The sequence below is a fragment of the Schistocerca serialis genome, chromosome 2 (genome assembly GCF_023864345.2).
Source record: "Schistocerca serialis cubense isolate TAMUIC-IGC-003099 chromosome 2, iqSchSeri2.2, whole genome shotgun sequence".
Lineage (NCBI taxonomy): Eukaryota > Metazoa > Arthropoda > Insecta > Orthoptera > Acrididae > Schistocerca > Schistocerca serialis.
The window spans coordinates 404,485,080-404,502,882 of NC_064639.1; the positions used below are offsets into that span (position 1 = coordinate 404,485,080).

At 41.6% G+C, this 17,803-nt stretch overlaps 1 protein-coding gene across 1 annotated transcript in view; it reads left to right on the top strand.

Moving 5' to 3' along the window:
• Positions 1-17,803, top strand: part of LOC126456023 (pseudouridylate synthase RPUSD2-like) — a 561,359-nt gene that overhangs the window by 446,713 nt on the left and 96,843 nt on the right. The window contains exon 4 of the mRNA XM_050091777.1: positions 7,794-7,915. Within this exon, the coding sequence (XP_049947734.1) occupies positions 7,794-7,915 (122 nt within the window). The remainder of the gene's footprint in view (positions 1-7,793; positions 7,916-17,803) is intronic.

A 17,803-nucleotide genomic window follows, 5' to 3' on the forward strand; every position in this document is an offset into this window, starting at 1 on the left:
GGAACTTTGTCCACAACATTTTTCTACGCTTATATTTTACTTATTGTGCATTGTCTCCTTCGAAATACTCCCATTCACAACTGATGCACCGCTCCTAAAGCCGGCCGTTTCCACTTCCAGAAGCAGTCATGGTACGCCTCTTGCTGGATCGCGATCTTGCCTTACCCTCTGATGGTCATAGTAAATGCCTTCGGGTAAAGGCTAAATTTCTCCCACTAGAAGTAGTTAGAAGATAGTGGTACGGAACTGAACTGCGCGAAGCGCCGTCTGCGAATTTTCTTTTATCTCGTCTATCGTCGCAAATCTTCGTCTTTTCTGCTAGGTTTTCAACTTTGGAAATAAAAAAAAAAAAAGGTCCGCAGGGGCCAGGTCTGGATAGTACGGAGGATAAGGCAGCACAGTGATTTAGTTTTTAGTGCAATAGTACGCACCAACAGGGATGAATGTGCGGTTGCGATATCGTGATGCAAGAGCGCTGAATTTTCTCGCCGTATTTCAGACCGCTTCTTTCTCACATTTTCTCGCAGGTGTCGCAACACGTCCCGCAAGTTCCATCGATTAACAGTTTGTCCCTGTGGCACGAACTCGTGATGAGCTAATCCTTCTGAGTGAAAGAAAATTATCAGCGTGGCTTTTACACGTGACCTGACCTGACGAGCTATTTTTTGGTACAGGAGAACCTTTCCCGATCCATTGTGAAGACTGAACCTTGGTCTCAACATCATAATCGTAGACCCACGTCTCACCACCAATTATGATTCTCTTAAGGAATATCTCGTTCTTATTTGCGCGATCCAAAATCTCTTCATAGATTGCAAGGAGAACGTCTTTTTAGTCTTGACTCATGAGCCTTGCAACGAACTTGACGGCACATTCCAAGATGCTGTATCAGAATTTCATGACACGATCCAATTGAAATGTTACATTCTTCTGCAATCTCTCGGACAGTCAGTCTTCGATTGGCACACACAATTTCTTTGACGTTCCTGAAATGAGCGTCGTCGGTAGACGTCGAAGGGCACGAGGGTCACCTGTAATCATTATTTGTTGTGTCTCTGTAAAGGCTTTCTTGAGCTTCACGCAAATGGATCATACAACCCACTACAAAAATATCATACTACTAGTGAAAATATCATACATTTTTATTTTTCAAACGCTGCCCACCTACCACTATCTCGGCCTACGCTGATAGTATTAATTGGCGTATGTTTCACAGTTACAGAAAAACATTAAAAGCTATTTAGCAAAAAATAAAAATGAACAGTGTCACTGCTAGAACTCTCTGCACGAATCTATTCAATGTCATCTACTTCAGTATAAAGGTCTGACATAGTTGGAAACTCATTTTCATCTACATATTTCGATGGGTCAAGATGAGCAGTGGTTGTTCGTTCAATCACAGCCTTGATTGGCTGGAATAAGAGAGATAGAAAGCGTTTCTCAACTTAGTTTTTATTACGAATATCTTAGCGAAAACAATAATTTAAAAAGGAAATTTATTTTAAAAAATAATTTTGAAATTTTGGAAACTGGGGGGGTCTCATCTCTCACTCTTCCACATCCGTTAAATAACCTCACTAGTTGCCAATAAGGACGGTAACGGGAACAACCAAACAGCTTGTAGTCTTCTGGCAAAAATGATTTTTATCTTACCTGCATGCTATCTCGCATTCTGCTGTGGAATGCGGAAGTGATAGAACTGCCAGGGAGATGTCCGCTAAAGCACCATACAAGTGCACATCATCACTGGGGGAGATTTGTCTAACCTGAAAAATATGTACATTGTCCTATAATTAGATCTGTATTTATATACATTTAAAGCATGGCATAACACTTTTTACCTAATTTATGGAATCAAACTAAAAGCATTTCAAAAGTTCTTAAACAGCATATAATTATGAAAAGCTAAATGTACCTTGTGCCAAATTAACATCTTTGAAAGTAAATCTATGAAACTGGTATTTCACTTTTCGGTTAGATATAAAGAAACATGTGTTAGGAGATGATGTTTCTGTGGAAATACCATCACGAGAACGCAATAGGCATGATTAACAAAAACCTTGTACTCTAACTACCAGAACTGCTTTTTGGTGAGAAGTACACGCAGTAAAGACCATGGTACCATGATCTTATTTAGCGTGAAAAATTTAGAAGATGTTGCAATTTGTGAACAACATAAAAATTCGATTAAAGAAAAAAAATCTGTGCAGACAATACAGTCTACACTAACGGGCACAAGTGAGTGATACAAGTTAGCCCCAGTTACAGACACTCCGTTATTTCAGTTTGCTCAGTAGTTGGCCTTCCATTCTGTCGTAAAACAACACTACAAAGCAAGCAGAACTGACTGAAGCAATATCGGCACTCTCATCTATCAAAATGAAGAACTTTACTTTTTGAGGCTTGGAAATAAGATTATTTATATGAGACGGAGTAATAGTATTTCTTATAATAGCTGTGCTTTCCTACCGTTTCATAAAATCATTTTGTGCTTCTTAGAATCAGAAAACGCACTTTTTAACATAGCTGGAGCTGAAAGGAACGTGACAGTTTTAAGCTCAGCTTCTGTAATTGGTTTGTTGAGCGCTATAATGCCTTTGAACAAAAACATTGGAAAAGTTGCTCATGATTTTTCAGTGATACCGCTCATCTTATTGTATGCTTTTCTTGACTGCACATGTTTCTTTAATACAGTTAGAATAGTTACTATAGAAGCATTACAGTGTTTGCATTTTGCCTTATTGCAATTATTAGGGTCCTTTGGTATCCATGGTCGAAATGCTGGATGCTCCTCCCGCGCAGTGCGATATTATTGAAGCCTGTCCTCGGGTTTCTCATTTTTTGGCAACTCTCCTCTTTGCATCTTCCTTTTCTTTGGCGTAGAAACACCACACATCTCTTCGTCAAAACCTGACATCACACCCGCTTCATAAATTACACAAATTAACACAAAACATTAACGCTATATGTTGTTTGATATGTCGTGCTACTTACCGAAATAGAGCACGAAGAGCTGAGAATAATTGTTAAACCCCTCACAGCAGGGGCGATTCTAGAAGTCGGTCAAGGACGGTGGGAGGGGTTAATGGAGGGGAGGAGGGTTTGGGGAAAGGAATAATGCTTAACAAAAGGAGAGTTGGAGACCTCCACCGACAAATTAGTATAATTTGGTTTCGCTAAAAGTAGTTTTTGGTAACTGTTTTGAAGTTCAGGGTAAAAAAATGTGTATTAATAAATAATAAAAAGCCCATTTTAAGTTAAATTATATTTATTGGTTTAGATAGTAAGCTATTTTGCCGCTCTTATTCTTTTGTTAAGCCGCGCAGGATTAGCCGAGCGGTCTAAAGCGCTGCAGCCGTGGACTGCGAGGCTGGTCCCGGCGGAGGTTCGAGTCCTCCCTCGGGCATGGGTGTGTGTGTTTGTCCTTAGGATAATTTAGGTTAAGTAGTGTGTAAGCTTAGGGACTGATGACCTTAGCAGTTAAGTCCCATAAGATTTCACACACATTAAAATTCTTTTGTTAAAATGTGTTTGAAATACATTGCAACCAATATTGCTAGATAATTACACTACTGGCCATTAAAATTGCTACACCAAGAAGAAATTAAGATGTTATACAGGTATTCATTGGACAAATATATTATACTAGAACTGATATGTGATTACATTTTCACGCAATTTGGGTGCATTGATCCTGAGAAATCAGTACCCACAACAACCACTTCTGGCCGTAATATGGGCCTTGATATGCCTGGGCATTGAGTCAAACGGAGCTTGGATGGCGTGTACAGGAACAGCTGCCCATGCAGCTTCAACACGACACCACAGTTCATCAAGAGTAGTGACTGGCATATTGTGACGAGCCAGTTGCTCGGCCACCATTGACCAAACGTTTTCAATTGATGAGAGATCTCGAGAAAGTGCTGGTCAGGGCAGCAGTCGAACATTTTCTGTATCCAGAAAGGCCCGTACAGGACCTGCAACATGCGGTCGTGCATTATCCTGCTGAAATTTAGGGTTTCGCAGGGATCGAATGAAGGGTAGAGCCACGGGTCGTAACACATCTGAAATGTAACGTCCATTGTTCAAAGTGCCAGTATGGCGATGACGAGTACACGCTTCCAATGTGCGTTCACCATGATGTCGCCAAACACAGATGCAACCATCATGATGCTGAAAACAGAACCTGGATTCGTCCAAAAAAAATGACGTTTTGCCATGCATGGACCCAGGTTCGTCGTTGAGTACACCATCGCAGGCACTCCTGTCTGTGATGCAGTGTCAAGGGTAACCGCAGCCATGGTCTCCGAGCTGATAGTCCACGCTGCTGCAAACGTCGTCGAACTGCTCGTGCAGACCGTTGTTGTCTTGCAAACGTCCCCATCTGTTGACTCAGGGATCGACACGTGGCTGCACGATCCGTTACAGGCAGATAAGATGCCTGTCATCTCGACTGCTAGTGATACGAGGCCGTTGGGATCCAGTACAGTGTTCTGTATTACCCTCCTGAACACCCCGATTCCATATTCTGCTAACAGTGATTGGATCTCGACCAACGTGAGCAGCAATGTCGCGATACAATAAACTGCAATCGCAATAGGCTACAATCCGACCTTTATCAAAGTCGGAAACGTGATGGTGCGCATTTCTCCTCCTTACACGAGGCATCACAACAACGTTTCACCAGGCAATGCCAGTCAACTGCTGTTTGTGTATGAGAAATCAGTTGGAAACTTTCCTCATGTCAGCACGTTGTTGGTGTCGCCACCCGCGCCAGTCTTGTGTGAATGCTCTGAAAAGCTAATCATTTGCATATCATAGCATCTTCTTCTAGCCGGTTAAATTTTGCGCCTGTAGCACGTCATCTTCGTGGTGTAGAGATTTTAATGGCCAGTAGTGTATGAAAAAAATGATTGAATCTGTTGGAGTAAATTATTCGCTGATTTCTGAAGTCATTTTATCCAGTGTAATATGATACTCCATTGGCAGGGGGGTGTGGGTTGGCTATAGCCCCCCCCCCTTGCCACCACCCCTGCCTCCAGCACAGCTGCCAGTTATAACCATGTGTAAAGAGATATCATCCTCGACAGGAAGCATGTAACCAAAATCCATTGCTAGTTGAAGACGTATTAAGCCGAACTGTGAAGGATACACAGCAGTAAAACAAAGCATAACTGTACAAGGTCCCTGCAAGGCACGTTGATCGGAAGGCGTTCTTCCACTCAGCTAAATAATCTTGACGTGAGTGTATTTCGTTGTTGTGCGTGTGCTCCATAATTGCTTAGTAGTAACTTAATAATGTATGAAGAGATGATTTTTTTCGCAACAGTTTCTCGCTTATAGAGTAAAAATCCCAGTTATAATGTTTTTGCTTATAATCCTTCACCTGGGATCATACATGAGGACTTGAAATTATGGTGTTCATATGATCAATATTATACACCTAACAACCCTACACACAATAATGAACCTTCCAGCAGTTACACATTAAACACAGGCATGTGTAGGGATGTCACCCGCATTTCGCTCCATCACAGCAGTAGTTCGAAATTATGAATGCTCCTGAATTTTTTGAACTGACCTCTCTTGGTACACAACGCTCCTATTATATTAACCGGCACTTCGAAGTCCAATTTTTGCGAGTTTCTGTCGACTGAAATGACAAGGGGGAGAAAACAAGCAAAAAAAAGTGGAGTGGATAAGATGTATACTTCTCCCTCGTATCATTACTTTTGCTTCTCCCAAGTTATTTTTACATCTGAAGATTTCTCTTTGGTAAGAATGACATGCCATGTTACACAGGGTGTACATAAAGTCTGGGAACACTTTCAGTTATTTTTTGCACAGGAACTAAATACTGTACAGATGTCATACATATTGCATTTTGAAGATAAACTCTGAAAGTTTTTTTACAAACATTCGATATGTGAACCATGAGTGTCCCAGCAGACGTCAATACAGTAATCGATTTCTTGCCATACCCATCCCAGCATCGACTGTGGCAGTCGCTTCCCACATTCTCTCGCGTAGCTCTGCTACATTACACGTTGGAACATAATCAGATCTTTAATGTGTCTCCCAAGAAAAAAGTCACACGGAGTGAGATCTGGTGATCAGGAAGGCCATCTCATGAAACAGCTGTCCCCTTCTGTAGCACGGCCGATCCATCGATGCAGTAGCGCCGTGTCCAGGTACCCACGAACTTCATGATGAAAATGGGGTGGAGCCCCATCCTGCTAAAAGATGAATGGAGAGTCTGATTGCATTTGAGGCATCAGTCATTGCTGCAACATGTCCAAGTAGGAATATCCAGTGACTGCTCTCAGCGAAGAAGAATGGTCCTTACAGTTTTCGACATGACAAGGCACAAAAAACATTTACCTTTGAGGAATCACACTCAAATTCAATGCATTCGTGTAGATGCTTTGTACCCCAGATTCGACAATTATGCCTGTTCACTTTACCATTAATGTGAAAACTGGCCTCGTTGCTAAAAATTAAGCGATCAACAATGCCATCCTCATTCAATTGTTGCAACTGCGAACAAAACTCAAAACGCTTGTCTTTGTCGTCGTCATTGAGCTTCTGCACTAGCTCCAATTTGAATGGTTTCGTAGACAGCTTCCGTCGCAGGACTTTCCACACTGTCACTGGAGCCATTTCCAGTTCACGGGATGCACGACGCACCGATTTCTTTGGACTCCTTATGAATGTCTCTCGTACGCGCTCCACATTCACTTGACTCACACTGGCACGTCCGCTCCTCTTTGCCGGGCACAAGCAACCTGTCGTAACGAATTTGTTGTGCCTGTGGTAAATGGCCTTCTTGTTGGTGGCTTCTTACCGTACTTTTCTAAACATCCACTGAACAGCTGCAGCACACTTGTTTTTATCGAACTCCGCAACACACAGAAAGCTCGCCCCGCACCTGAACTCGCCATGTTAGCGACTAACGCTATCGGCAGATTACCAAACTACGCTGTGGCGGTACACATAAAAAAAACTTTCAGGGTTTCTCTTCAAAATGACATATGTATGATATCTGTACAATGTTTGGTTCTTGCCCAATAAAAAATTGAAAGTGTTCCCAGATTTTATGTACACCCTGTATTAGCTAGAAATTCTTCTGTCAAATCGTAAAACTTGTATGATATTCTATACGCTTGTATTTTTCTCATTAGGTGACAATGCCGAACTGCATCGATCGCCATCTAGGCATTGTTTGCATCTGTTCGACACCTCTTCTCGGTAATGGAAGTTAACAGCCTATTTTTATAGTAATTTCGTTCCTCCAGCGCCTACGACAGGCAGCTGCTGCTAGAAGAGTAGCAAATTCGTTGACATACTGTATGTATCCCATCAGATCCATTCACCTTTCCTTCGTTGATCGTTTTTAGTTATGTTCTACGTCGCAGTCACTTATTTCGATATGTAATTTTGGTGTTTGTGCAACACTTGGAAGTTGGAGTGGTTTTGACACTGTAAAGTGCATAACATTGTTATCTCTTCTAGTTGCGGTTGTCGAAGCCACTACTTCTCCTTCACAAAACTTCTGTCGTCCTCACCTCAGAGGACTTAATGATTCTCACTCTGTAGACTTCCCAGGACTGTTTTTACTTACCTTGTTTGTAAATGTGAAGTGTTTTGTAAAATGGGAATCATAGATAAATTAAAATTTTCGTGAAGGAAAGCTGTTCCCTGCGCCGAAACTGTGATAAGTCATGTATTTTTTGGAATCAATATGATGTTAATTGGTTAAACTTGGTTCATAATATTTAATTGCACTTTTACAGGTCTTCGCAAAGTGTATCCGTACTACTTCACTTTCACCACATTTACTAAAGGAAGATGGGTTGGTGAGAAGATCCTCGATGTCTTTGCTCGGGAATTTCGTGCGCATCCCGCGGAAGAATATGTAAGTACTTCGAGTGTTTTGTCTTGCAGCTATTTGTACAGAGTTGGCATCGTAAGTGCAGGAAGCTGAACAGTCGTATAGAACAATGCTCTTATTATAACTGTAGGAAACATCATGTTCTGTGATATAATAAAAGCAGAAATCTACACATAAAATGCAATGGAATAAAATAAAAGGATAGGATACCATAAGTTAATCATTTGGCAGTTGCCAAAAGGTAATTAACGCACTAACTGAATTGTGCAAGTCTGGAATGTGTATGGTTAACAAGAAAGAAAAACATTTTGGCACTGCAAGGTGTCTACATTATACCAGACTGATATTCCAATACATTCCTAAAAGAAGTGAAAAGAAACACCTGAACGATGTAGGCACGTTAGAAGTCCATAGAATGGGAGACTGCAAAATATAAATACAAGATCAAGGCGAACATATCTCAGACAGACAAGACGTGTTTTTCTTTGGTGGGTGGGAGGAGGTCAAAAATGCATTTATTTTTCGGCATTGGCCTTTTATAGGCCAGCAAACCAAACATTTTCCCGGTGAATTGTTTGCATCCCTGGAATTGCGATTCTGGAAGGTCAGCAAAATATTCGCCTCTTCATTACACTCAAAGTGTTTTCCAGCCACAAGTGTTTTGGATGTTGTAATAGGTGCAAGTCACAGGCCAAATCTGCTTAATGGTGTGCATGTTCTGCTTCATTCATTTATTCATTCATTCCAATAATTTGAACGTCATATCCATAAAGCTTCCCACAGCAAAAGCGTCTTGCATGCAGGGCCATTGTCTAGAAGAGATTTTTTGGATCCCATGCCTCTTCTCACGTAATAATTTACCTAGTTAGTCCAGAAGAGTATCATACTACCTCATAGTTATTACTTTACCCTTTGTTGTTGTTGTTGTTGTTGTTGTTATTATCCGACAGCGTTCCTCTCTGCATAATGTTTCTATCAGTTTCGTAGATTATGTCTCTCGTACATTATTTTTGACTGTGGAGATGGTTCTGCATAAGTCGTCGGGTCATCTAACAATCTTCTCTCTGTTATTTTTTATTAGAGATATGAACATACTAGTAATTTAAAATGATGAAATATACAGTCTTTTAAGTTTGGTTTCATAGTGAAACTAGTTTGTCATTAATAACTGATTTGGAACACTGTTATAAAACATGCAAGTTGTAGCACATGTCATTGCACTGTGCACAAAAGAAACATTACCACACACAAAAACATGTGTATATCTGGTTGTATTTCCCAGTAAGGGTGGCTTAACTGTGCGAGAAGTTGTCAAAAATAAGATTCACAAATGGAAGTCAGAGTTTCACATTTATCAAATTTGTATTCAGTATTTAAAAATGAACATGAAATCTTAGTGCAAAGTTATTATTGTGCATGTAGAATGCAGAGTTCTTTGTGTTACTTCTCTTTTAATGTGAAATTACACTCAATCACACCATTGCTGCAAAATTATGAATGTTCCAGAATTTTTTTGCGTTTTGTGAAAAAACAAAACACAGAAAACTAATACGAAAACCTGTAGCTATTTATGTGGTACTTTGAATAAAATTGTTAGGAAGACTGAAAGTAGAAAGAAAGAAAGACCTTCATCTAGCCAGCTTGCATTTTCAAATCAAAAGAGGAATAACATAAAAAACTGTGCATTGTAGATGCACAGTGAAGTTCTTAAATTTGAGCTGCTCAGAATATGAACTTAGAAATACAGCTAACACCTAATGCTATCTGCTGTTTTGCAAAAGCAACACAACTTCAAATTTCACAGTCAGCATGGGACAACAGCCAGGAAGCGAATCAAGATTCTCTACTCTGTAGTGAGCAAAACACCAAACCAAAACTCTTTTTGGAGGGGTATTAGCATGCTTGTTACCAGTGTGTGTTGAAGCTTAAAATTGAGTCGAACACTGCTGAAATTTCTCTGACATGGCAAACAAATATGCAGTTTTCTGTTATCAGGTTGGTAAAGATTGTGAACGCTTTTTTACTAGTGGCAGTCATAGCCCACACACAGTATCTAGTACGAAGGGCAATAAAAGGATTGGGCAGACAGAAATATTGTGGAGATAGTAAAAATTTTGTCATGCTGCTAGGTAAATGGAAAGTCTGTGTACTTGTTGACATCAATGCTGAATAGGTATTTGCCATATGAGATGGCAAGTGGGCACTTGATGACTTAGGCACTTCTATGGCCATGCATAGGGTTTTGAGTCAGGAAACAACCACTTCACAGTTCAACAACTGGTCTACCCTGACTTGGCCCTGGGAGCCTCGCAAGTCTGCCACCCATGTCTTGAGGAAACTTTTCTGCCACAGCCGGACAGTAAACACACTTGTACCAGAATTCGCTTCCTTGCATTAGAATCATCAGCCACCTCCTAAGAGTTTATAATGCCTACTTCATGTAAGAAATAAGTGCATCTGAACTGACACAGAATTTTGAAGCAATATGTACCAGTCATGTTACAAAACAAATCCAGCAGTTTACATGACATATTGAGTAGTTGCTATTCCAGCCTGGAGTTTCCATTATTTGAAATCCATGTCAAAACTCAACAGAGTTTGTGAGGATACTTCAAAGGTCACTTCTGGATGAAGGTGACATTCTGGTTAGCTTTGATGTCACATCCCTCTTCACACGGGTACCGTTTGAGGACTTGACATTACTAAGGGACCACTTTAATGAAGACACAGTAGAACTATTACACCATGCACTCCCCGTCACATACTTCCAATGTGGTGGGAAATTCTACCAACAGATGGACAGAGTTGCCATGGGTTTGCCCCTGGCACCATTTGTTGCAAACCTATACACGGAACACTTCAAAGAAACGGCTCTCAAAGTGAAACGGAAGGTGTACTACTGCTATGTGGACAACACGTTTGGCTATTTAGCCACCTCAGTGGCATCATAATAGTATTAAATTCACCATGGAGGTGGAGGAAAACAGATGTCTGCCTTCCCTCGACATCATGATAAAGAAGAAGACTGATGGCACATTAGGTCATTCTGCTTATAGGAAGAAGATGTACACCATCCTGTATCTTAACGCCAGTAGCTGCCACCATCCAGCACAATGCAAATCAATGCTCACCACCTTGATGAGCAGATCACGAGACACATGTGACAAGGAGAGTCTGCCTTCTGAACTGCAGCACTTGACCAAGACCTTTTGTGAGAGTGACGGCTCTGAGACGCAGATATGCCATGTTTTCCAACTGAGGAAGAAGAAGAAGAAGAAGAAGAAGAAGAGAGAAGACATATGTGAAGAAGTCACTAAGCACTTGGCATTCCTTCCACATGCTGGGCCACCCACGGCAAAAATTGCAGGGATATTAGAAAAGAGCAATATTAAAACCATCTTTCAGATGATGCAGCAATAACAAAAATATGACAAGACTGCTCCAGTGTGAAACCGGTGAAGGCAGCGGATGGAATGAACGGGCCCCACCAGATGTGATGCCTGGACCAGCCAGCATGCAGGGAGCCTGCACCACCACTGGCCACGGCACCCCCCTCCCACCACTGGCGGCGACACCCCTTCTGAAAGCACACGATTAGTATTGCCGATGCAGGCAAGGCAGAGGAGCCTGCGGTCTAGCGACTATAAAGACCTAGACAGGACACGTACCTTACATTTCACCTGAAGATGACAAGTAGGTGTCTTGTCGAAACGTTGCTTAGGAAGTCTAAATTTGAATATAGCACTCCTCTATAGGGAGGAGATACAGGAAAGCTTCAAGATGCTGCAGAAAGTTCGTAACAAGGAGGCAAGCCTGCTCAGCAGACTAGCCTTCCTACATCAATATCGGGCCAAGAAAGTGCTGCCGCAGTTCACTCACCTGTGACATCCCGTCGGAACAGAGAGGAAGAAACGTATTTTACAGCATGCTAGCTTGGCGTTTATGCGTGAGCACGTATGCGTCACAGGGCTTGAACTCGACAAAAGTGGTCTCACTATATTTGCGTGCTAATTGGAACTAGCGTCCAAACTCTCTCCCTTGTCGTGGGAAGGGGTAGTCAGAAACATATTTGCAACCAGTGAACTCGGCAAACCCAAAGCGACTGCTGGGGGCTCGAGTGCAGCATATCAGTACAGTCGGCTTGAGGACCATTATTAGTTTAACTGGAAAGGAACTGGATGAGGCAACAGCATTTGTGCTGTCAAAATGATTAAATTTTGCACCAGTTCCAACCACATTACCTAAACGGGAGATCATCTGTAGCATCGAGTAGGCCATCCTGGGGCTTCTCTCTGACACTGCTGAAGAGGTCAGAAGAGAGACTTACAGGGTCCCGGAAAAAGCAGAAATGCCATCTTCACAGCCGAACACAGGGCAATATGCAACCTATGAGAAGACCGAGATTTGGTCGTCCTAGTGGCAGGCAGAGGCAGTGCGATGGTACTGCTATCATCAGTTTACTGCTGGTAGAAGGTTGAGATCTTGTTAAAAGGTCCAGCCTACAAATGAATGAAAAAGGATCCTAAATCACCTGTGACAAGGAAGAACATCTCACTGCTAAACAACTCAGGAATAGACAAGAACGTGGTTAGAAGGCTGTACCACAGAGCACCAATACTTCCACACCTGTATGCACTTCCGAGGATGCTCGAGGAAGGAGTCCCACTACATCGACAAAATAAATTCGCCAACTTATGAAATATCTAAGCACCTGGCACAACTTTTGAAGCCTCTCGTGGGTCATTGACCTCGACACGTCAAAAACTCGATGGAGTTTATGACGATGTGTCAAGGGATACGTCTGGACAAAGTTGACACCCTGGTCAATTTTGATGCCGTGTCCCTCTTCACGTGGGTACCACCTGAGGATACCTTGACATTACTAAGGGGCCACTTCGACAAAGACACAGTAGAACTGTATACCGTGCAGTCACTACTGTATACTTCCAATGTGGTGGTAAATTCTACCGACAAATAGGCAGAGATGCTGTGGGTTCCTCCATCGCGCCGTGCATCGCAAACCTATATGTGGAGCACTTCGAAGAAACAGCTCTCGAAGTGAAACTGAAGGTGTTCTACTGCTACGAGGATGACACATTCGCAATTTGGTCACATAACAAAGAAAATCTACAAGAATTGCTTAACCGCCTCAACAGCATACGTGACAATATTAAATTCACTGTGGATGTGGATGAAAATGGATGTCTGCCTTTCCGTGACATCGTGATGAAGAAGAAGACTGACAACACATTAGGTCATTCTGTTTACAGGGAGGAGATGTACACTGATCTGTACCTTAACACCAATAGCTGCCACCATCCAGCACAGTGCTAAACCATGCTACCACCTAATATGCTAGGCTCAATGAAGGACAGAGTAGGAATACAAACACCTGGAGTCTGTAGCATCAGCTACAAGTGTGGCAAACAGTACATTGGCCAGATGCAGCGATGTATATTGCAGCACTGCTCAGAACATGTAAGGAGCATTCACCTGGGCCAAACAGAGAAATCTGCAATGGTGGAACACAGTCTGAATAAGAATCGTATGTTTGATTTGGAACAAAGAAAGATGCTGTGTGGGGCCAACGGGTTCTGGGATTCGTTCTTTAAAAAGGCTGTGGAGATACAGCTCCGTGATAAATTTGTTAACTGAGATAGTAGTTTCCAGTTTAGCACCACGTGGGATGCAGTGATAACAAAAATACAACAAGAATGCATTGATGTGAAACCGGTGAAGGCAGCGGATGGAATAGACACTCTCCACCCAGATGCAGTTACAAGGCCAGCCAGCATGCAGGGTGCACCCACCGTGAGCTGCAAAACCCCTTCCAGAGTCTCGTGATGGTGCTGCCAATGCAGACGAAACAGAGGAGCCTGCAATCCAGCAGCTATAAAGATGCGGTTAGGACACGAACTTGACACTTCACTGGAAGATGACAAGTGGGAAACTTGTTGAAACTTTACTGCAGAACAATGTCTTGACTTGGCTGATAATGCAGGAGGACATCATCATTGAGATTCGCCGAGAAAGTCTAAATTCACATCCATCAATTTGCTATGAACCAACAGAATCACCATGTCTCAAGTAGTTCTTGTTTTATTTGATTTCTGTTTTAAATTTATGTTAATCTCCTAACTTTCTGGTCTCAGCTGGCAGCTTATTGTGTAGCTTAATACTAGTATGGCTCACATGCCTTTGTGTGTGAGTCCTTATTGTTCACTGTAGTGGGGGACTCTGCTGTTTTAGGTGTTGTAAATCATAAATCCGACATCCTCTATGTTGCCTCTCATGACAGTATTGTAGTGTCATGTTTCAACAGGACAATGCCCATCCATACATGGAATGTTTGTTTATAAATTGTCTGTTATATTGAGGTATCCTGTGGTCAGAAAAATCCCCAGATCTGCTCTTGTGTGGCATTTCCATTGTTGTAGATGACTAATTTGTTTATGAGCTCTAATTTCTGGGATTAGGTGGCTCACCTGTTTTCTTCATGACTACCAATGTTGGAAAGCTCAAATTTTGTTTCCAAATTCTGTGGCGATTGCTTGAAGTATCTAGTATACCATAATATGTAATTTCATAAATAAATACGATATGTCTCCGGCTGATGTGATGTTTCCTTGGGTGCAAACACATACAAACACATAACTCTTCACAGTAACATTTCTATATAAGGAGCACTACAATAATATCTCAGTCTCAATGTAAATGTCAAATGGACCACACGATATTGCTGTTGTTGTTGTTGTGGTCTTCAGTCCTGAGACTGGTTTGATGCAGCTCTCCATGCTACTCTATCCTGTGCAAGCTTCTTCATCTCCCAGTACCTACTGCAACCTACATCCTTCTGAATCTGCTTAGTGTATTCTTCTCTTGGTCTCCCCCTACGATTTTTACCCTCCACGCTCCCCTCTAATACTAAATTGGTGATCCCTTGATGCCTCAGAACATGTCCTACCAACCGATCCCTTCTTCTGGTCAAGTTGTGCCACAAACTTCTCTTCTCCCCAATCCTATTCAATACTTCCTCATTAGTTATGTGATCTACCCATCTAATCTTCAGCATTCCTCTGTAGCACCACATTTCGAAAGCTTCTATTCTCTTCTTGTCTAAACTATTTATCGTCCATGTTTCACTTCCATACATGGCTACACTCCATACAAATACTTTCAGAAACGACTTCCTGACATTTAAATCTATACTCGATGTTAACAAATTTCTCTTCTTCAGAAACGCTTTCCTTGCCATTGCCAGTCTACATTTTATATCCTCTCTACTTCGACCATCATCAGTTATTTTGCTCCCCAAATAGCAAATCTCCTTTACTACTTTAAGTGTCTCACTTCCTAATCTAATTCCCTCAACATCACCCGACATAATTCGACTACATTCCATTATCCTCATTTTGCTTTTGTTGATGTTCATCTTATATTCTCCTTTCAAGACACTATCCATTCCGTTCAACTGCTCTTCCAAGTATTTTGCTGTCTCTGACAGAATTACAATGTCATCAGCGAACCTCAAAGTTTTTATTTCTTCTCCATGGATTTTAATACGTACTCTGAATTTTTCTTTTGTTTCCTTTACTGCTTGCTCAATATACAGATTGAATAACGTTGGGGAGAGGCTACAACCCTGTCTCACTCACTTCCCAACCACTGCTTCCCTTTCATGCCCCTCAACTCTTATAACTGCCGTTTGGTTTCTATACAAATTGTAAATAGCCTTTCGCTCCCTATATTTTACCCCTGCCACCTTCAGAATTTGAAAGAGATTATTCCAGTCAACATTGTCAAAAGCTTTCTCTACGTCTACAAATGCTAGAAACATAGGTTTGCCTTTCCTTAATCTAGCTTCTAAGATAAGCCGTAGGGTCAGTATTGCCTCACGCGTTCCAATATTTCTATGGAATCCAAACTGATCTTCCCCAAGGTCGGCTTCTACTAGTTTTTCCATTCGTCTGTATAGAATTCGCGTTAGTATTTTGCAGCCGTGACTTATTAAACTGATAGTTCGGTAATTTTCACATCTGTCAACACCCGCTTTCTTTGGAGTTTGAATTATTATATTCTTCTTGAAGTCTGAGGGTATTTTGCCTGTCTCATACATCTTGCTCACCAGATGGTAGAGTTTTGTCAGGACTGGCTCTCCCAAGGCCGTCAGTAGTTCTATTGGAATGTTGTCTACTCCCAGGGCCTTGTTTCAAATTAGGCCTTTCAGTGCTCTGTCAAACTCTTCACGCAGTATCATATCTCCCATTTCATCTTCATCTACCTCCTCTTCCATTTCCATAACATTGTCCTCAAGTACATCGCCCTTGTATAGACCTTCTATATACTCCTTCCACCTTTCTGCTTTCCCTTCTTTGCTTAGAACTGGGTTTCCATCTGAGCTCTTGATATTCATGCAAGTGGTTCTCTTTTCTCCAAAGGTCTCTTTAATTTTCCTGTAGGCAGTATCTATCTTACCCCTAGTGAGATAAGCGTCTACATCCTTACATTTATTCTCTATCCATCCCTGTTTAGCCATTTTGCACTTCCTGTCGATCTCATTTTTGAGACATTTGTATTCCTTTTTGCCTGTTTCATTTACTGCATTTTTATATTTTCTCCTTTCATCAATTAAATTCAATATTTCTTCTGTTACCCAAGGATTTCTACTAGCCCTCGTCTTTTTACCTACTTGATCCTCGGCTGCCTTCACTACTTCATCCCTCAAAGCTCCTCATTCTTCTTCTACTGTATTTCTTTCTCCCATTCCGGCCATTTGTTCCCTTACGCTCTCCCTGAAACTCTCTACAACCTCTGGTTCTTTCAGTTTATCCAGGTCCCATCTCCTTAAATTCCCACCTTTTTGCAGTTTCTTCAGTTTCAATCTACAGTTTATAACCAATAGATTGTGGTTAGAGTCCACATCTGCCCCTGGAAATGTCTTACAATTTAAAACCTGGTTCCTGAATCTCTGTCTTACCATTATATAATCTATCTGAAATCTGCCAGTATCTCCAGGCTTCTTCCATGTATGCAACCTTCTTTTATGATTCTTGAACCAAGTGTTAGCAATGATCAAGTTGTGCTCTGTGCAAAATTCTACCAAGCGGCTTCCTCTTTCATTTCTTACCCCCAATCCATATTCACCTACTACGTTTCCTTCTCTCCCTTTTCCTACTAGCGAATTCCAGTCACCCATGACTATTAAATTTTCGTCTCCCTTCACAATCTGAATAATTTCTTTTATTTCATCATACATTTCTTCAATTTTTTCGTCATCTGCTGAGCTAGTTGGCATATAAACTTGTACTACTGTAGTAGGCGTGGGCTTAATGCCTATCTTGGCCACAATAATGCGTTCACTATGCTGTTTGTAGTAGCTTACCCGCAATCCTATTTTTTTATTCATTTTTAAACCTACTCCTGTGTTACCCCTATTTGATTTTGTATTTATAACCCTGTATTCACCTGACCAAAAGTCTTGTTCCTCCTGCCACCGAACTTCACTAATTCCCACTATATCTAACTTTAACCTATCCATTTCCCTTTTTAAATTTTCTAACCTACCTGCCCGATTAAGGGATCTGACAATCCACGCTCCGATCTGTAGAATGCCAGTTTTCTTTCTCCTGATAACGACGTCCTCTTGAGTAGTCCCCGCCCGGAGATCCGAATGGGGGACTATTTTACCTCCGGAATATTTTACCCAAGAGGACGCCATCATCATTTAATCATACAGTAAAGCTGCATGTCCTCGGGAAAAATTACGGCTGTAGTTTCCCCTTGCTTTCACCCGTTCGCAGTACCAGCACAGCAAGGCCGTTTTGGTTAATGTTACAAGGCCAGATCAGTCAATCATCCAGACTGTTGCCCCTGCAACTACTGAAAAGGCTGCTGCCCCTCTTCAGGAACCAC